This window comes from Macaca nemestrina, chromosome 4 (genome assembly GCF_043159975.1).
Source record: "Macaca nemestrina isolate mMacNem1 chromosome 4, mMacNem.hap1, whole genome shotgun sequence".
NCBI classification, from domain to species: Eukaryota; Metazoa; Chordata; class Mammalia; order Primates; family Cercopithecidae; genus Macaca; species Macaca nemestrina.
In genome coordinates this window covers 92,424,334-92,446,257 of record NC_092128.1, presented here as the reverse complement: position 1 = coordinate 92,446,257, position 21,924 = coordinate 92,424,334, and the positions used below count along the sequence as shown (strand labels likewise).

General features: G+C 39.3%; 1 protein-coding gene and 1 long non-coding RNA gene across 2 annotated transcripts in view; one reads left to right on the top strand and one right to left on the bottom strand.

Moving 5' to 3' along the window:
* Nucleotides 1-21,924, bottom strand: part of LOC105475674 (dynein axonemal heavy chain 11) — a 373,683-nt gene that overhangs the window by 190,645 nt on the left and 161,114 nt on the right. Inside the window, exons 38-44 of the mRNA XM_071094928.1 lie at nucleotides 20,166-20,360; nucleotides 19,258-19,335; nucleotides 16,866-16,998; nucleotides 14,001-14,128; nucleotides 12,829-12,977; nucleotides 6,485-6,635; nucleotides 3,555-3,686 (exon numbers count right to left, since the gene is read on the bottom strand). Coding sequence (XP_070951029.1) covers nucleotides 3,555-3,686; nucleotides 6,485-6,635; nucleotides 12,829-12,977; nucleotides 14,001-14,128; nucleotides 16,866-16,998; nucleotides 19,258-19,335; nucleotides 20,166-20,360 — 966 coding nt within the window. The remainder of the gene's footprint in view (nucleotides 1-3,554; nucleotides 3,687-6,484; nucleotides 6,636-12,828; nucleotides 12,978-14,000; nucleotides 14,129-16,865; nucleotides 16,999-19,257; nucleotides 19,336-20,165; nucleotides 20,361-21,924) is intronic.
* The window catches only part of LOC105475673 (uncharacterized), a 30,991-nt gene continuing 25,565 nt past the window's right edge, over nucleotides 16,499-21,924 (top strand). Inside the window, exon 1 of the long non-coding RNA XR_011622226.1 lies at nucleotides 16,499-16,555. This is a non-coding gene — a long non-coding RNA (uncharacterized lncRNA). The remainder of the gene's footprint in view (nucleotides 16,556-21,924) is intronic.

Here is a 21,924-nt window from a genome sequence, read left to right as displayed (position 1 = left end):
ATGGATTATGGCCTATAAACTGGGCAGGGGGGGTGATCAGTGTTCACAGGGACAACTTGCCCCACCATCTTCCAAACCAGCTGAGAACATCCTTCTACCACCCCATGCATGAGTTATGCATTTAGGTTCATTTAAATTATTTTCAGATTGGTGGCAGAAGACATTTCTTCACCCTATAAAAGTTGGTCTTGAGCCAGGACAGTTCAGACGATATCACTTATCTGGCACCATTCTCTGTAGGCAGACTACATTTAACTTTTACTTTACATCAAACTTTGCTTCACCTAACCACTACATAGGCAAAATGATTTTGGTGACAAATCTTTCATTCATTAATTCATTCAACTAAAGTGCATTTGTTCTAAAGTAGAAAAGAAAACAAACAGGGTCTCTCCTCTCACGGAGTTTATGGGGAAGATAGAGGGGAAGAATATGAAGATGTGTCATCCAGCTGAGGCTAAGTCAACAAATGCAGAAATCAACAGTTGCCTTGAAAGTGGTTTGCTATAAGTGAGAGTAACAGAGGCAATGTATTTTAATTGGATGCTCAGGGAAGTCATCTTTAAGTGCCATTTCAGGAAGAGTCCAGCACGTACAAAATTCCTGTGGGATGAAAGAACTTGGTGTGTTCAAGAAACTGGACCCCGTAGCTGGCGGGCGGGCGGGCGGCGGGGGAGGGTGGGGAGTGGGGGAGGGAGTGGCAGAAGAAGAAACAGGAAGAGCTAAGCAGGGCTAGATTCAGAGGCCTTATAAACAGAATTAAAATTTGAAATGTTATCTTAAAGGCAATAAGCAGCCATTCAAGTGTTTTCAACTCTGGAGTGTATAATATGATTTCATGTGCATTTCAAAAAATCACCCTGACTGCTGAGTGGATGATGAATTATCAGAACAAATGTAGAAACAGAAAGCCCAGTGAGGAGGCTACTTCAGAAGCCACGTGAGAAATGATGGCGGTTTATGGGAGTTCAGATGAGCTTGAATTGAAACTCGTTTTGGAGGTTGGCTGCAACGACTAAAGAACACAGGTCCTAAGTCAGTCAGCTGCTGTTTGAACCTGGCTGAGGCATGGGTTAGCTTTGTACTTGGAAGCAGATTAATATACCTTTCTAAGCTTCAGTTCCTTATTTGTAAAAGAATAGTTGTACCAATCCATATAGGGTTTTATTGTTTTTGAAGATTAAATGAGGTACCCTATGAAAAGCTCTAAGCATATTCCTTGACACATATTAGGCACTCAGTTTGTTAAGCTACCAAGTGGCTATCCTGAGAACATTTCTTGTGTCTGTTTCACGCATATTGCCAACATCATGGCCTGTTTTTGAATGCTTTGTAGTTAGAGCCCTTTTGAAAATTTTAAGCTGCTGCTGCTGCTCATGTTGACTATTAATTACAGAAAGGAAGGTGCCAGTGATATCCAGCTTCCAGCTTATATAACTAGGGGGGGGAAGGCTGATACATTTGGAAATTGGAAAGATTAAAAGAGGGTCAGCTGGGAGGGAGGTGAGGGGTTATGAGCAGGAGGGGGAAGATGTCCGCTGTCAACATCCCACTGATTTTATAGTCCTAGAAAGCGAGAAAACTTGTGGTAAATATTGAAAGAAATATCTGGTGGATGAGGAGGGTTGCCTATTGTCTGCATGTGGCTTCCATAAACAAGAAACCCACACATGTTGTAAACTGTGCCTCTGAGAAAGACACATGAAGTCCCCGACACGAACACTTGACTCTCACTCACATAGTATCGGCTGCTAATCTTTAGAGAGCACTTGGAAATTACAGAAGGAATCTGGCTTCTGAGAATGGCTGAAATAAGATCTAGGAGGCCAAGTGAATTCCAAATATATTATTATAATAATAGGCACGAGTTATGGTAACTTAGTGGCGAGAAGTGGAACTGGCCAACAGATTATATCAACCATTTATTTTCTGATCTACAGTGAGCAAACCAACAGCAATATAGGTCACTCTTGGCTGTGATGCCTTTCAGTGTAAATACCCCATTTACACCTGGAAAGAGGGAGGAAGCCTGGAAAATGTGTTACCTATTTTTCGTGTAAAAATTCAGGGGCACCCATAGAAGCACTATGAACCATGAGAGGCCCTGAGGTACCATGGAAGGTGTGGCTTTTGGAGAAAGAAACTCAGGTGGGAATCCTGATGTTGCCATTTCCCATCAGCGTGACTTTGGACAAGTTACTTTGCCCCTCTGAGCTTTACTTTACTTGTGCAATGAGGATAGCTTGAAGAATCAGGGTAAAGATCACAGGAGAAAAATTACACATAGAGGTACATGGTGGCAATTAGATCTGCAAATTTCTAAAGTTGAATAATTCCCACTTTGCACTTTGGTAGGCCTAAGCAGTTCGTGGGATATGTGTGCTGGTGCAAATGTTTGTCTCAAGTGTTAATCAGAAGCCACAAAAGGGCTATGCAAGCAATCTGTACAGGCATGAATATTTCACTTTCAGCTAAAAAAAAAAAAAAAAAGACCAGTGATAAAGAAATTGGCCCAGGGTTGACTATGGTTCACAAATGACTATCCTGGGAATAGTGTGTGAGACTGGTTAGAAGCAAGAGGGACTGGAGACAGGGAGACCAATTTGAAGGTTATCGTATGCTACAACCGAATTGTGCCCCCTCCATGTCCCACCCCCAAATCCATATTTTGAAGCCCTACCCCTCAGTGTGATGGTATTTGGTGGTGCGGCCTTGAGACATAATTAGATTTAGACGATGTCATGAATATAGGGTTCTCATGATGGGTTTAGTATCCTCGTCAAAAGAGAAACCAGTATGTCTTTCTCTCTCTGTCACATGGGGACACAGCGGGAAAGTGGGGGTCTGAAAGGTGGGAAGAGAGTCCCTGCTGGAACTCAACCATGCTGACACCATAATCTTGGACTTTTAGTCCCCAGAACTGTGAGAAATAAATTTCTATTGCTTCAGCCACCCAATTTGTGGTATTTTGTTATGGCGATCTGAGCTACTAAGACACTATGATAGCCAGGGCAATCTAAAGATGCATTGCCCCTGAATTTAGGCTGCAGGGATGGAGAAGAGGGAACAGGGTTGGCAGCTATTTTACAGGTGCAACTGAAAAGGGTCTGAGATCACAGGACACAGAAATCAGGAAGAGTGATGTCTCCCACGTTTTTAACTGGAGCTACCGGGAAGAATGTAGCAAAAGAAAAGAAGGAAGAGCAGGGGCAAGTTGGAGTATGGGGCAGAGGAGACGGTCTGTCTCAGGCACGCTGAGTGGGATTTCTTGTAGAAGAGCATGCTGGAGGTGAAGCCCCAGAGGCAGCTGGAACACAGAACTTTCAGTTCAGAAGACACAGCCAGGCTGGAGGGTATGGATTTGGCATTGTCAGCTGGGGTTAGAACCATCAGGGATGGGACTACCTAGAGAATGCACAGACTTAGGAGAGAACAGGGCAAGTAGTATAGACCTATAACATAACAAAAAGGTATGGATCACATATTTTAACCTCCCCCTGACCCTGTCCCACACAAGACTGGAAACTGGTCCTGTAAACTACTTCTAAACATACCTGATCTTGTAGCAGGGTGCCTCCAAAAGCCCAGATACAAGCAAATACAAAATAGACTTCATAAACTTCTTTTGGACTGTCAGAAGGCACATTTTCAGGAGTTAGCAAGCACTCCAAAAGAACACATATAGTCTAAAGAAAAAGAAATAGTCAAATAAGGCAACATCTTTCAAATAGTGGAGTAAGTTCAAAGAATATTTTTACAACTCCACTCTATCCTTAAGAGAGTACATCGTTTCCCAACTGTGATTTGCTACATTGGGAGAGACAAAAATTACCACCTTAGGTGTCTAAGTTAACAGTAGAAAACTTGTCCCTTTCAACCAAAATGATCTAGGTAATAACAAACTATTTTTTAAAAATAAAAATTTAAACATTCCAGTTAATAATCAGTATACAAACCAAAAATCACATGTAAGCAAAAAAAAAGGGGCATATATCTGTATTCACCTTTTTATACATAGGAAACCATTTTCTAAATAGTATTCTATAATCCACTTCCTCGACTAAAAACTGAAGACATCTTTCCTTATCAATAAGTGTTGCTCTACACCATCACTGGAATGGATGCAGAAGATTCCATTGGATGAACAGGCATTTATTTTACTATTTCCTTCTTGTTGGACATTTAGATAAACCTCTTTCGGTAAGCGCTTTGGCAGTCATTTTCCCACCTGTTGTCATAAATTTAGAATGTTGGACTGGCAGCTTAGGCCTGTGGCAGTTTTTTGGACACCGAACTAAATTTAACCTTGAAAGAAATGCTGTTCAGGAACTCAGGCACATGTTCATACCCTCCAGGTGAAATGGCAACGTGCTGGGCGGTCCTAATAGACCTAGCCCATGCTTAGGGCAGTTGCGTCAGCAACGAGGGGAATGCGGCCGCTGCAGGGGACTTCACCATGTGCAATAATAACCAGTAATGAACAGGTTTGGGGGCTAGTTCTCTAAAGCACAGAAAGTTGTCATTAATTAGCACTGTTACAGATCCTAAAAACTCAAGAGACTCTTCCCCCGGTTTTTGCAGGCAAAGATAGATTTTCATCTCTGTTATACACACAGCAACGCAAGCTATCACAAATCAGGTCAGCACCGTGTGTGTGCCTTTCCTTCCTCGCCACAAAAGATGGGGAAATACTTTTCATTTAAATTGTTGAGCACTTACTACATTTTTAAATCTTCTTTCTTGATTTCTATTATTTCACGTTGTGCCACATTTGCCAATTTGAAATAATCTTTTAATAGAATAAAACCCACCAATTTGCTATTAAGAAACACAGTGTAAAACTGAGGCTTCGTTACTTTTTAGTAGAAGCCATGTTGTTCTAAGGAACTGTTGAAATCAAAACAAAAAAGACTGAAGGCTCTCAACGTGACGCTATCTGCTGAGATGAGCACATGAATAAGGCCATGTTTCTTCTATTTTCTCCCACAGTACTTGAGAAACATTTTGAGTTCTGTGTCAGCACTTAACACACTTTAATGCACAATCTGAAAGAGTTAATACACCTTACCAAATTTAAAGAGGCATCATACATCCGAAAACAGAGTGCATTAATTTCTCAAGATAGCCATTTCAGGTTACTATCTTCTTACATTCATCTTTGTCTCAAATTCCCATACTTATTAGTAACCACAGAAGAGAAATTACTCTATAAAACAACAGCTTAAAAGGAGCTAAAAATTAAATGCCATTTCTGAATACAGTGAAATAAAGAAGTAGAGCAGAAGTCATATTAATTCCTACTGACCTATTTTCACACTACTCTTGAATGGAAAAGTTCACACCACAGAGAATCACACAAATACATAAGTCAACTTGAGAAAGAACACGATCATGCTTTTTTGCAAGTATTACACCAGAGGAAGTCTAATTAGGCTAACTACATAATTAATTCATAATGAATAAATTCAGACCTGCTTTCAGAAATAAATTATACCTCAGATAATTACTGTTGAAGACTATCGTTTATTTAATTGGTGTGTGAATTATCAAAAAACCTGAACTTTCTCTTATTATGCTTGTGACTATGTCTAATTTTGCATCAAACAAATTTGGTAAGGCACTCACTTAATGGTAACAAAGCACTTAGAAAGCAATTTTGCTCCTATAGGAAAAAAGGGGTGTGGGGGGTTTTCAAATTGTAAACCTTTCATGAAGTTTTTTGCTTGTAAGGGCTGGGGATAGTTTCTCTTCATGCTGAGATTAAGATCACAGCCTTCATTTCTGTGTGCTGTGAATTATTTTCATTGGCTTCCATGACAACCTATCATGTGTGCCCTTCACTCTTACCATCTGTCTCAAGATGAAGATGAGAAAAAATATATCCCTGGGATATTATGAACTCTTCATCCAGACTGACACGCCTCCATGAATATTTTTGGGAGGGGGAGGTCTGTGAGCGGTGGCACCTAGGTGGTAGAATTCAGAGGCTTTCTCTTACTCACGGGCTGGCATCTTTAATTGCACAAGTTTATTTTATTCAGAAAACATACTGAGCACCTTCTCTGGGCAAGTTACTTAGGAACCAGAAAAATAAATAAAGCTATTGAAACTTTGTTGTTCTAATTCTGTGCAAAGACACTGGAAAGGAACACAATGGTTCAACAAACACATATCTGGCACCTACTATGTGCTAAGAGCTATCTGGGGATATTAAAAAAAAATCAATAAAACCTGGTTCCAACCTTCATTCACAAGATTGTGAAAAGGAGGACAGCACAAACTCAAACGCCAACAGAATGTGATAGAGGTTTGCAAAAAGCTCCAGAGAACATGGGGGGCGGGGGCAGGGGCTGGAGGGTTGGGGCAATCTAACAGTTCCAGAAATCTTCTCATTTTCTTGGGCAAGCAAGAACTTCTGTTGCCTTGATCAACAAACACTACCGCATCAGGACTGGAATGTTAAATGGTGTAACCGAAGACAAACCTGCACCAGGCTACTCTCAGGAATTGAAGTGATGGTTTTAAAGCTTGTTCTCAGCTTATCCAAGCATGCGGGGACATATTTATCAAAAAGAATAGTCAAATTGGCCTTTTCTGATTGATGCCGCCTTCTGTCTATCCAACTGGCCACATACCTGAAAAGGAACACAGAAAAGCTTTTATTGAACACTAGGCTTGAAAAGCAGAATTTCAGTAAGTCAAAAGTTTCCTCCTTCAACACAGCTTGGTGCAACAATTCAGGGACACGTTTAGTGAGTTCGTTCTATTTCTCAAACTGCAAATATTTTAAAATGGTCCTTTAAAAACTTGTTTTAATGGCCATTTTACCTTAATGAAAAGACTGTAAAAGAAACTCCTAATAGCACTTAGAAGCCAAACATAATGGAATATAAGTAGACCATTACTGAGCATTTATGAGGAAGTGCAGTGTGTCATTTCCTGAAGGGCTCAAACTATTCCCATAGTGTAGGCCTTATTTATGAAAACAGCTTGTGATTTTTCTTGATTAATCTTGGCATCAATTATTTAGTAATGAGAAATCAGTTACAAATAAAAAGATGAAAATTCCATAGGGGCTATTTCAAAGTGCCTCCTTTTTCAGTGGACTAAATGTAACTCCAATCTGATAGCTGCAAATGAGTTTCCAATAGGTGGCTCTGACACGGCGTTTCATGCTTGGGTGTGTGTGTGTGTGTGTGTGTAATCTGAAACATAAAATGTTATCAATCTGATACATTAAATATCCTTAATGTATTAGTAAAATAATACTTATCAGTAAAACAAAGCATGACTTAGTAGCACCTATAGTAGTCTACAGGGCAAAAATGTATGATGTTAAACTAAAAATAATCCCTCAGAAAGTTCTCATTAAGGATGAAGCAGGGGGAATAAATACATTTAGCAGTCAGCAGAGAAGCAGTATGACCACAGGTCAATTTCAGCTACACCTTGCATTTTGAGCATCAGGAGACATTAAGGCAAGACTTTCACTTTTCGCAAGGCTTCACAATAGAGTTTATTAAACAGTCAGTTATGTTACACTCTGATGAAATTTATAAAATGTCAACTGTCAAAACTTTTTCAGGTCTAAGATAAATGGGTTTCAGTAGAAGTCCAATTGCATAAGAGTAACCTGATAGAGTGTCTCTGTGTGGTAGTGACAGTGGGAACTGCGGAACGATGGAAAGCAGGTGTCAGTGCCTGGGGACAAAGGAATGAAGGCCACCCTCTCAACTACTGATTTTACCCTATATCAGCTGCCAGAGTGGAAAGTGGAATTTTTGTATCTAGAGCTTATCAAGAAAGGGGAAAGAGGATTGCCCAGGGAAAGGAAAGTCTAAAGTGAGACTGCCTGGATATGCATCTCCGTTCCACCATTTTTAAACTGTTACCTTGGGCAACTTACTTAACCTCTCTGTGCCTCAATTTTCTCCTCTGTAAATGGAGATGGTAATAATATGAACCTCCTGGGGTGGTTGTGAGGATTATGCAAGTTTGCATGTGCAAAGTGCTTACATTAGCATCTGACAAATTCTCAATAAATGTTACTCATTAGTACAGAGTTGGTGGCATTGGGAAACTCAGGATTAGATTGCGGCTCCATCTCCCTGTGTTTCTCCTAAAGGCAGTAGTGTCCCATTGGGCACAAGAGTTGGCATCCTGGATTCTGATGGATATAACAAAACCTACACCCCACTTCCCAACAAAGTTTCTTCCAGGTTTCTGTGGGAGCAGAAAGCCATGGCAAGGATCACTAGGAGCAGTAACTTCAAAAAGTAGCCCAGAAGGAAGAAGTGGGCTTTGCACTTAGGGTGCAGGTAATAGCGACTTCATGGAGTCATATCAGCAGCAACTAAAGTCTCAGAGAAAATCTACTGAGCCCACTAGCAAATGATGCTTTTGCACAAATTACTTCCACAAGTGAGAGTTGCTCCAGAAAAAAGTCAGTCCAACCAAACCAGGAGATGTGGTAAGAGCTGATTCTGCTTGAGAGAGAGAAAAAAAAAGTGTGTGTGTGTGGGAGAATCAGATAAATGACCTCTACTAGGGATCAATCACACCACACAGCACAGGATAGAGAGTAAAAATGGCTATGTTGCTGGACAGTTTAAAAATTTATGTAGAAATTATTGCTAAACTTTCATAGCTTAGGAATAAAATACACATTAAAAGACGGTAAATTTAGAAGGAGAAACTGTTACCCTTCAGCAAACACTGAAGCTATAGAGCTACACTTGTGTGCAATTCTTGCAACACTGCTTCACAAAAAAAAATTCCTTATGATTTTTAAAAGATGTGATAGATGTGAACATGACTACTATTATATTACATACAATTGAAAATGGCATACTAAAACGGCATTTCCTTGCCCACAGAAAAGATCACCCACATTGGTGCCCCACCTCAGGAAACGGCTACATTGTAATGCCCCAATGTATCATCTTAATGGCAACATGCAGGTTATTAACAGAGAGTTTTGGCTTTCCAGAATTTGCAAATGAGTCCTCCTATCAGCAGCTCAGTTGTTCCTCCTTCCTCCAGAACTGTTCCAGGTTTATTAAGTGAAGTCTAAAACCCTGTGGTTTCTAAACTTTCTAGAGTAGCCAAAGTTCTCAGACCTCTGAAAACTTTTTATTTATTACTCAGTCCTCTGGGGTTGGATCCTGTTGTATCAGATAGAAGGAATTGAACAAACTGTAAGTCTACCCTCAGAGCAAGTTTTGAGTTCTCTGTCATTCACCATGGCCTGGAAAAATGGTAGACAGTCAGCAGCACATGCTGACTAGCAGTGTATACCAATTATTTCTGAAGTTGCATGTTTATAATATATACAGTATCCAAATATGAGGCATTGGGATTGTAGGGAAAGAAGACAATACGCTCATTTGATATAGGTGCAAGTATTAGTGATACAAAGCCAGAAGAATATTTTAAGCTCAAGTAATAGAAGAAAGAGGATGATCTAAAGCTGTGGCTTCCAAGAGTCATCTAGCAGTATCTAGTCTTTCATAATCAGACTTAGGGATGACTTTTTTTTTTGTTTTTTTTTTTGTTTGTTTGTTTTTGAGACAGAGTCTCACTCTGTCGCCCAGGCTGGAGTGCAGTGGCGTGATCTCGGCTCACTGCAAGCTCCGCCTCCTGGGTTCACGCCATTCTCCTGCCTCAGCCTCCCGAGTAGCTGGGACTACAGGAGCCTGACACCACGCCCGGCTAATTTTTTGTATTTTCAATAGAGATGGGGTTTCACTGGGTTAGCCAGGATGGTCTCGATCTCCTGACCTCATGATCCACTCGCCTCGGCCTTCCAAAGTGCTGGGATTTACAGGCGTGAGCCACCGCACCCGGCCAGGATGACGTGTCTTAATGTCTCCATCTTAGTTTCATATATCTCAGCAAACATTAATAAAAGTAGAAAATGTGCCTCTATGCCAGAGAAAGAGAGAAAGAGAGAGAAAGTAAAAGTGGTAAAATGGTTAGTGATTGTAGGAAAAGCGTCTCTGCTGTGCATTGTACTACCTTTCCAACTTTTCTATAGCTTTGAACTTTATTTCAAAGTTTTGACTCTGAAAAAAGCATTGCTGACAACTGAGACTTAAGAGATTCGCTTGGAAAACTGGGCTAATAATTATGTCTATTTCAGAAGGTAACTGAGTATTAAATGAATTAATATGTATAAAGCTATCATTTTGTTAATATAACTACCTTGAAGTAAGATGTGAAGGTCTCCAATAACTATGGAGAGGAAAAAATACCCCTTATCCTAAAATAGCTATTTCGTGACTTATTGAAAGTTTATTGCAATGGGAGGTGAAAATAGAAAAATACCTTTTAGAGAAGATTTCCATTATTTTGGAAAATGACCTGGATGAATTCTTTGGTCACATCCATGAAAATTAACACCTACCCAATAATTTTGGATAAAACAAAACAAAAAAACCCAAAAGCAAAATCGAATGGTGAAGACAGCGTTGTTTGACTCTCTTAGGAATAAAAATTGGGTGTCTCTTTAGCCAACCCATGACCTTTGATGTATTACATGAAAGTCCTTCTTTAAACAGAGATTTGGACCCAGCTTTTGTGAGCACAAATCTCCACAGGATAGGATTGAGATTGAATGACATATGCCTCGGGAGCTGTGAGGTTCACTACTGCAATCAGGGCACACCCAGGAGGGGTAAGAGGTCTCATGAAGGAAATGAATGCAGTGCCCAGGTTCTCTGTACAGAGGGAGTCAGGGCTGCTGTAGAAACTCCCTCAGGTAGCTCCCAACCAATAGAAGCATCCCAGGAGACAGAATCCCAAGTGTGGAAAGGAGTTATTATCCCAAGAAAAACACTCCATTTAAAACTTTTGAAAATCACTCCTTCTCCAAAACATATCCAATAAAGACTTTGTCAAAAGCAAAAGCCTGGGCATGGCTCTACTATGCCGCAGAGGTAAGGAATGAGACTTTTAGTGAGCGCATCAGTACACACAGGAAAGGCAGCCTGCAGAAGTACATCAGTTAGGCCTCTGGCAGGAAACAGATGTCATCTCCAAATCACGATAATAAGGGAAGGATCAATAAAAGGACTAGTTACAGAAGTGTGGGCAAGGAGTAGAGAAAATGGAAGGGACAGTACCATGCCAAGAGAGTAATTACAAGGAATGGTTACTGTACCTATGCCTGGAGGGACAAGAGAATGAAGGATTGCCAGAACCTGGAAGGAAAGATCCTTAATGGAGAGATATAAGATGAGCTGTGACCTGCAGTCACAGAGAGACAGAACCATCCTGACATGACCCTGTTGGGAAGGAGAATAAATAGCCTGACCTCACTGTCCTCTCTCCCTCTCACTTCCTGCCAGGATTCTTCATTAGCCAAACCAACCAGAAGCCGGAAGGCAAGGAGCCCACTAATGTGGTCCATACAGACCACAGAAGAGGGTGAGAAGGCTGGAGAGTGTGTCCAGAGAGGTAAACAAAAGATTTCTGACATAAGAAGCATGCCAGGCACAAGCATGGGTTCAGTGGCAGAGCTCAGCGATTCCTACAGTTCTAAGTGCAAATGCTGGAGGTGACAAGTTACAACCAGAATGAACTGTAGAAAATGTAAGCATTTGAGGAGTAAGCAACTGGGCACCGTAAAGTTGCTCTAAATCAAAGCATTACAACTGTTCATATATGCATAGTATATATACATGCAAACATACATAACCTAAGCGATTTCTTTTTATATAAGTGTTCCATATAAGCTTTCATTATTTATTCACTTACTCAACAAATATTTACTGAGTTCTTAACATCTTCAAGGTATGTGAATCAGGTAATGTCCAAGTAAAAATGACAAAGGCATTCCAGTGCTAACTTAATTATCTTTAAATTAGCCTAATTCATTAGCTTTAAATTTAATTGCTAATACCTTCAAGTGAGCATATAAATATTTAGAATTTTATACTAAGATTTTAACAAGATCCAGGCACAATTTTAAAAAGCACTGAATAAAAAATGGGCAAAGAACTTACGTGAACATTTTTCGAAAGAAGACGTACAAACAGCCAATAAGCACATGAAAAGATGTTCAACATCACTAACCATCGGGGAAATGCAAATTAAAATGAGATATCACCTCATGCCCATTAGCACGGCTACTGTTAGAATAAAGGAAAATAACAAGTGCCGGCACAGATGTGGAGAGATTAGAAGGCTTGTCCACTGTTGATGGGAATATAAATGGGTAACAGCTGTGGAAAACAATGTGTCAGTTTCTCAAAAAATTAAAATTAGAATTAACATATGATCTAGCAATTCTTCTGAGTTCTACCCAAAAGAATGGAAAGCAGGGTCTTGAAGAAATATTCGTACACCCATGTTTACAGCAGCATTATTCACAATAGCCAAAAGGTAGAAGAAATCCGTGTTCATTTATAGATGAATGGGTAAACAAAATACAGTATATACACATAATGGAGTACTATTCAGCCTTAAAAAAGGAAATACTGCAATATGCTGCTACGTGGATAAACTCTGAAGACATTATGCTAAGTGAAATAAACCTGTCACCAAAAGACAAACACTGTATGATTCCATTTATATGAGCTACCTAGAGTAGTCTAATTCATAGAGATAGAAAGTAGAACGAAGGTTCCCAAGAGCTGGGAGGAGGGGACAATGAGGTGTTATTGTTTAGTGGATAAAGAGTTTCAGTTTGGGAAGATAAAAAACTTCCAGAGATGGATGGTGGTGATAGCTGTGCAACAACATGAATGTGCTTAAGCAAAATTTATTAAAATGGTAAATGTTATGTTACATACAGTTTACTACAATAAACAAAAAAGAAATACTCACGGATTCCAGCCCAGATCTTGTGGGTTCACATACAGAATACCAGCTCTGGAAACAGTGGCCGGGGTTGCGCTCCTTAAGTGATGTATCTCAAACAGAAGCCTCATGAAGGGAGTGAGGGTGATGCGCTCATTGCTGGCGAGGGTCAGCACCTGGAGTGAGCAGCACAGCGGTGCACAGAGGTGCACTGTCACCCATGGGCAAAAGCAATGCTGCAAACATATAGAAGCAACAAGTACTTTCCCCTATCAGAAGTACCACAGGCTGTGGGCTCATTGTCCTGAATCAGAAGTGCAGTCTGAATAAAGATCTAAGCTCACCCCTGAGATGACCTGACTGACCCTTGAGGAACAAACTCACCTAAATGGACTTGTGAATGGCAACCTTTACATAATTGTAGTAATTTTATTACTAAGCCAAAGATAAGACATTTATTATAAAAATTAATCACATGAAAGGACCTGAATACCGTAAAAAAACTTTCTTTAGAATCTGAAATACCATGATTATCAATTGTCCAAAGAAACTTACACAAGTATAAAGATACCAAACCTGTATTTTATGATGAACAGTGTCTCAGTTGAGTAAGCAGTAATTACTGTTACTTCAAGGTGGTTACTAAATCTATTCTGGAGTAATGATGATTACTGATCTCTCTCTGCTGACCCCAACAATAGACCCTGTGTTGCTTGAATGATATCTCACAGACCTGTACCATCACCTTTTGTTTTTGCTGGGAATGCTGAATTAACTGTGGCAAAAAGCTTGGAAAAACATTTTAACTCAATCCATAGCCATAGGAACTAGTTAATTTCAATTATCATATAGCACAAACCCATTCTTTCATTAAGTATTTATACTTAAAGATGACAAGATATAATAATTTATGCCTACCTCTTAGAAAGTGGTAAGATGTGTAAACTAAATTCTTAGATCTGTATCTAACTCTCAGTAAAGGTGGCTGCATTCAAAGAAACAGAGAGAACATATTCCTTGAAATTCTTTAATGGTGAAATTTAAAAAAATTACCAGGAAAACAGCACTTACCGAAATAATAGTTACATAAAGAATCCCAGGTTAATGAGCAAAAACTAGTATTAACACCAACAAGTGAATGGAACTCTTAATACACTCAGGATGTTATATTTAAGGTTTACAACTGAAGTTTTGTTCACCTTGTTATCATCCATTACAGTATTGAGTGATTCAATCCACATGGGGTCAATATCTCCATCCAGGACTATCCATTTTGGTCCATCATTCTTAAGATTTGCTTGTTCTCGCAGAATGGATGAAAAGAGACCTATAAAACAAGAGTAAACAATCCTAATATATAAAGTCGTTGAGTGCTGTTTATTTCTACAATAGATTGGTATAATTCATGTTGGAAGCTCTTTTATTAACTAAATAAAAACGATTTTGCTGCCTCTTTCTAGTGAGCAGTGTGTAACACCTTTTGAGTCACACATGGGTTCCAGATCCAGCACTATTATTTACCAATGTGCAAGCTTCACCTCACTGAGAAGGACCCTTAACTTCCACGACTGAGCTTCCCCATATGCCAAACAGAGATAACAAAAACTTTCCTTCATGAACAGTTGTGGGATCTGTAGAAGGTAACGTACATAAAACTCAAAACTTACACCAAATGAAGACATGATCCTTCTTCATACACGTATGTTCAGTATTCATTTTAGATCAAATATTTGTTTATTTCACCCTTTCTCCATTTTTCTATACCAATTTTCAAGGGCAAAATTCTGACGCTAAAGCATTCAGAAGCACTATACATCTCTTACAGAAATGTGTTCAATGGGATAGTAACTCATCATTCCTTAACAAGATGTATACGCAATAACATTTTAAATCTACAGTCCTTTTTGCCATTAGTACATATCTAAGCATTGTGTGTTTGATGTGACAGATTTAACAGTTGCAAATTTTTCAAGCTCTAGTAAATCTAATAGAATTGTGAACAAAATTGTTTTGATGCATGTATGATGTTTCCTCTGTGACATATTTTGTGCCAAAAGTGACAGTATCTAATGGAACTTGCCACCACGATTCATAAAGCAGCCAGTAAACTTTTCTAATAGTCACTGATTCGAAGAGTTTCCACAGTTTTTCAGCCTAAATAGATAGGTACTCTCCCTGCCATAGTTCTTTACAAAAAGACAGAAGCTAGCCTGAGACAGCAAAAACTGTCCCACAGAAAAAGGAGTGTACACAAGACGAGAGGATAGAGAATGACAAAAGGTGTCCTGCTTTATTATTACTGTGTTTTAAATTTCAACTTTTATTTTACGTTCAGATGATACACATGCAGGTGTGTTGCATGGGTACACTGTGTGACATTGAGGTTTGGGATAGAAATGGTGCCATCGTCCAGGTAGTAAGCATAGGAACCAACAGGTAGTTTTTCATCCCGTGCTCCTCTCCTTCCCTCCCACCTCTAGTAGGCCTCAGTGTCAATGGTTCCCATCTTTATGTCCACACGTACCCAATGTTTAGCTCCCACTTGTAAATGAGAACATGCAGTATTTGGTTTTCTGTTTTTGCATTAATTCACTTAGGATAATGGCCTCCAGCTACATCCATGTTGCTGCAAAAAACATGATGTTGTTCTTTTTTATGGCTACATAGTATTCCATGGTGTATATGTACCACGTTTTATTTATCTAATCCACCATTAATGGGTACTTAGGTTGATTCCATGCCTTTGCTATTGTGAACAGTGCTGCAATGAACATATGAGTGCATGTGTCTTTTTGGTAGAACAATTTGTTTTCCTTTAGGTATATACCCAGTAATGGGATTGCTGGGTCAAATGGTAGTTCCGTTTTAAATTTTTTGAGAAATCTCCAAACTGCTTTCCATAGTGACTGAACCACCAAGTCTGTAAGTGGTTCCTTTTCTCCACAGCTTCACCAGCATCATTTGACTTTTCCATAATAGTCTTTCTGACTGGTGTGAGATTCTATCTCATTGTGATTTTGATTTGCATTTCTACTTTAGATCAGCCATCAGGGAAGTCTTCTATGATGTGACGTTTGACCAGATGCTGAAGCAAGATAAAGAAGCAAGTCATGCAGGCATCCAGAAGAGTGTTGCTGATGACAGGAACATGAGGTGCTGAGGTCCCGTGATGGGAACAAGTTCAAGGAATAGCAAAGAGGCCAGAATGAATGGATTATAGGAAGTGGTGGGAAACGAAGTCAGGGATGGTGGGATTTGGGGACGGGGGCAGGGATCCAATTACATAGAGCCTTATAAGCCATGGAAAAGGTTGGATTCTAAAGGTGATTGGAACCCACTTGAAATCAAAAGCAGAGAAGTAACATTTGAAGCCCCTCTGTCTGCTTTAGGTCAAATGAACTGCAGGGAAACCAGGAGGAGGAGATTACCCACTGCCGTAGTACAGGCGAGACATGATGGTGGCTTCGACTAACGTGGCATCTATGGAGAAGGTGAGAAGAACCGGAATTCACATACATTTTAAAGGTAAAGCCTATAGGATTTGCTGTGAGGTTGGATGTAGGGTGTGACAGGGAGACAGGCCTCAAAGATGATGCCAAGGTTAGCACATTTACTGTAAAAGGAACTCCTAACAGATTGTCACAAAGGGATCTGTTTGCTCACAAATACTCTCAGGGCAGGAAACATGCCCTATTTACTTTTGTCCCTGGCACCTGGAACGTCTGCCTGAACTTCAGTCAGTGTCTCGTATCAGGTACTTTATAGATGTTTCCTGAGGCATTCATGTTGACTTCACTCCTGATTTACAGGGAGCCCTGACATAATTGACGTGGGATAAAATACAACAGCTCTGAGTACAAATCCACTGAATGCAAATCAAGTACTTATTCAAATCTAGTTTTAATTTATACATTATAAATGCTGTTGTGATCTGCTATATTTCCAATAATGCCAACATATAAACAGTGAGTCTGTGACTATGACTAAAATTGGCTTGTATTGAAAAACAGCTTTCTGGATAGAAAAAAAAATTTTAGCACTTCTAAAGGGGAAATACTACTTGCCATCTTTCCATTCTCGGGTAGCATGATGTATGAAACCAAAGAGTTCATCTGTTGTCACAGCTTTAGGGTTTAAGTCATTCCAAACCGGCTTCTGTTTCATGTTAACATATGTTCGGTTCAGTGTTCTCAAAATCTGAGGGGAAGGAGGAAAGAGCCAAAAAAAATTAATACTAACATAAGCCAAATGGAAAGTAAAAGATTTCTGAAGAGTTTTCCTTATTCAGTATATGCTCCTAGATGCTCTGTGTGCGCTAAGATCCAGAAGGGGAAAAATGCACATATGTGCATTTCCATTACCATCTTGAAAAGCTTCATCTTACAAATACTCAGCGAGACAGAATCAGTTCACTTGACTCTTTGAACCATTTAGAGTAAAGGGAGTCACTTTCTCATTTGAGATTTTTAATCATGTGTGCCAAGTGGAGGACCATACATAAATAAGCATCCATGTTGATTACAAAATCTACGCCGCCTGCTGCACTCCAGCCTGGGTGACAGAGCGAGACTAAAAAAAAAAAAAAAAAAAAAAAAAAAAAAAAAAAAAATTCTACCCTGCCTGAATCAGCAAGATTGGTTTCTCTCAAAATGTAGCCTACATCAGATTGCTTGGAGGGTATTAAAATACAGATTGCTGGGCCCAATCCCAGAGCTTCTGTTTCAGTAGGTCTGAGGTGGGGCCAGTAATGTGCAGTTCCAACAAGGGCCCAGCTGATGCCAATGACACTGGTCTGGCCATGCTTTGAGACCTAGCGACTTAGGGCAGTGGTTCTCAAAAACAGACTGTCTTGACTAGGGGGAAGAAAGGGGAAGGGACTTCTGGGCATCTAGTGGATAGAGACCAGGGAGGTTGCTAAATATCTTTCAATGCACAGGATAGCCCCCTATAGCAGAGTTACCCAGTCCAGAATGTCAACAGTGCTGAGGCTGAGAAACCCTGATCCTGATAATTGAGGAAAAGCCTTGAGAATGTGAACTCACAGAACAAGTGCTCAGTGTATGTCTATTCAATTAATTGATACCTTCAGTCAAATATCTGCCCTTACTCTCCCTTTTGCTCCTTTGAAAAGCTGTGGCTTTTGTCTTAGATATTTATCATGCTGACAAAACCCCTACTCACAGGGGTTTTGAAAAAACGGATAAACAATTGACAAACACTTTGAAATGATAAGATGCTAAAGAACGTCACCCTGAGCTGCAGCGCTCCGGGTATCTCGGGTTACGTACCTGTTGAGTAGAACAGAACTGGTGAAGACTAGAAGAAAGTAAGTAAATGCCTTAGGAATATTAAGCTTATATTTTTAGAAACCATTAATCTACTGGAAAGTATGGAATTTGATTTTATCCTTCCTTGAACTGTGGCCTACATCTGTAACTTACTCTAACAAAATAATTACAGGTCTATCAGTTATCTACTTTAATATTTCATTTATTATATTTTTCACTAGAAAAATGTCTACACAGAGTTTTTTTTTTTATCTTACAGTTGTTCCACTTTGGGTTCTGATCTAAATACTGGCAAGTTCCATATACTGCCATCCTCTAAAATCTCATATGCTCAATCTGATTATTTTTAGCTGTTGGCTACCAAGTATGTTTATACCCAAGCATCCTGAATTAAAATGCATGCAGTTCTGCATATACCGTCTGCCAACCAAGAAAATAAGTATGTTGCCAGGACTGTCAGTAAGACCAAACAAAATCAAGCGGTGAACTAAAAATGGGGATAATAACACCCATAGTATATCATTGTTGTGCAGAGTAAATCATACATAATGCACCTAGCACAGCATGTAATAGGTACCTCAAAAATGTGGGTTTTGCCACTTCCTTTTATTTTTAGGTTTTGTTTGGCCATATAGAGGGTTATATTTCTGAGGGAGTACTGAAGGAAAATATTTGGGTTTGTTTTTCTGAATGATGTGGGGAGGAGAATCAAGGATGACTTGGAAAAGAAAATAGGTTTGATAAATGTGGCTAGAGCCAATCAAATCTTCCAGCCAGATATCTTATTCCACAGTCTCTTAATATGTTTATCTTTGATAAAAGAATCCAAGCATAAATGTACTGAAAGGTGCGTAAGGTAGGATGGCGTGTATCGAAATGCCTTCATCTGATACTGAAAATCTCATGTGGAAAGCTCAATCTTCATGTCAGCTTGCTTTTCCTATGTGAATGCAATGCTCTATTTGTTTCTTGTTCTCCCCACTGCTGACCCAATATAATGGAAAAGATCAATTGATCAAGCAGCAAGATTAGAGTCTCAGATTCTGACCCCAAATTATGGCAGGCTTCATGGTGGGGAATTCTTTTGAGTAGCATTGAAAATAGGCCAAACCACAATAACGACAAATGTTCTTTCCATAGCTGTAAGCTATTAGGCAATTTACTATACCTTACTCTTCCCTGTGCCTGCATTTCCAACCACAAAGACCGAGTGCCGCACAGCCAACAGTTCCTCAAGCTGGACAACCTGCAGAGCAAACAGCCAGTTGCTGGTTTCCTTTAATGAGTTGGTGACAAAAAGATGACCTACCATTTTTGCCCAATTCTTCTTTCCTTACACCCAGACCAGCCCCCACTGACAATAGTACGTTCACAGAAAGTTAAAATAGACCATAAGTGAAAAGTATAATTTTTCCTGGATTTCCCATGTAGACCACAGGGATAAGACTAAAGCCAAACCGTGATTTTATGCAGTACTCAGTATATGGCAGGGGTTACTTACAAAAATCGTTAACTCTTCATGAAGTTTTGAACAAACACTGTACATAGCCAATCACCATCTACAACTGAGTAATGATTTATATCGTATAGAATATCTAAAATGGATAATGTATACAGTGTTTAATGTCCATGCATTCACTGAATTCAAACTGAATAATATGCACAAGGCTTTGATATGTCAGATAATATCTACCTAACTTATTCTCATACATGTTGTCATTCTTCCCTCATTAAAAGCATACACTAATGATTTTACTTCCAATGTTCTCTAAAAAGGAGGAAAGAACAAAGTACATTTTTAGTGCATGTCTCCAAGAATCAACAAGTTTTTAAACCTAACTAAAAGTATGCTTACATTTAAAGCCATGTCAATCATATCTGTTTTCACCTTACAGAGTGGGGCTACTAAAATACTTATGTTTACTTAATCCTGCCATATGAAAATGCTTGAAAGCATATATTAAGATCCTATTAAGCTTAGGGTACAAGTTAACATCTTGCTTTAGCATCAGTTAGCCACAATTATTTCAACTGACAATCCCAACAGCTGCCATGAAAAGCAAATGCTCCTTTTACTTTGAGAATGAAGCTCTCTTCAGGCTGCAGGCGGAGCTCCAGGGTAGACTGCCTGACCATCTGTTCAAAGTGCAGCTTCCTCCTCCGGGGCACATCCAGGGTTGGAAACAGGTCACCGACCAGGCCAAGAAACACTGGGATGTCGTCAGTCACTATCTTAGGCATGTTGAAATCCCTTAATGCTCTCATGAGTACCTAGGGGAAAAAAAAAAATTTATAAAAAAGCCAAAACAAGTTCTAACAAACACCTGAAGAACTAAAGATGTTTGTTATTTTTAATCCTCATATGTGAAGCATGAGATATTGTTACTGTTCTCCATTAAGATGGCATTCTATCAATAGGGAGGTTAAATGTTTAAAACTGAGGTATCAGAACATGAGAAGGCTGAACTGATACCATGGACAATCCTTAGAATAAGAACAGCAAAGAGGCCTTTTCCTTCCCTGCCAATGATCTGTTTTGATCTTTAGAAACAATCTAAGGGCCTTCTCTCTTGAATCCTCAAACTCCAGAATTTAAATTAATCAAGCTCATCAGATCATTTTGTCCAAAGTCCTCTGCGAATCTTAGAATGATAATCTCAAACATTTTTAGTTTTGTTGTTGTTGTTCTATCTTAGCTGTAAGCCAAAGATTTTAAAAGCAGTAACTCAAACGTCAGGATAACTTTTACAGAAAGAGCTAAGCATTCCAACAAAAATTTTAAAAAGCAAGATAACAAATAAACGAAAGAAAATCTTGACCTAGTACTAAATTACAAGGAAATTAAGAGGAAAAGAGAGAAATATTGGCAAAGTAGAAAAATACATAATAAATATCCCTCAATTTAAAAAAGGACCTTTTTTTTTTTTTTTTTTTTTTTTTTTTTTTTTTTTTTTTGCTATTTCTCAAGTCATATTGCACATACACATGGTGATACATATTGATAGGTTTAGATTTGTGTCCCCACCCAAATCTCCTGTCAAATTGGAGGGCTTAGTGGGAGGTGATTGGATCATCAAGGGGGTAGATTTCCTCCTTGCTGTTCTCACGAGATCTGATGGTTTTAAAGTGTGTGGCACTTTCCCCTTCACTCTCTCTCTCCCCTGCCACCATGTGAAGAAGGTCCGTGCTTCCCCCTTGCCTTCCTCCATGATTGTCAGTTTCCTGAGTTCTCCCAGTTATGCTTCCTGTTAAGCCTGTGGAATTGTGAGTCAATCAAACCTCTTTATAAATTTACCAGTCTCAGGTAGTTCTTTGTAACAGTGTGAAAATGGACTGATAACACATAAATCCATTGCTCTCGCTACTTAAGAGAAAAATCCATGATGTGTTATCATTTCTCTCCAGGAATGAGAGCAGAACATTTCTCCAATAGCTCTGACCAACCAATCAAGCATTTCATTGGTGTCAGGCACCCTCCTTTCCTGTTTCATTCTGCAAGCCCATCTTACGTCCCATGAAATGGATGTTCTTTCTCCCATTATGCCTTCACTGACTTTCCAGGATTAACATCCCAACTCACTCAGATTTCTTAAATGTTCCTCAGAGGAAATCAGTGATTACTGAATTACTTGATTATGACTGTCAAAATACTTTTTGGGGCTATTTCAAAAGTACTTGTAAAATCACATTTTCTTTTCCAGATTCATATCTTTGTACTCAAGAACACTTGTGACCTCTTATAAGGAATGCCAATCCTCAAATCTCCTGCATTAACAATAGATGTTATGCTTTTTAAAAGTTGTGCTGTGCATGCCCCACCATCCAGGCATATACT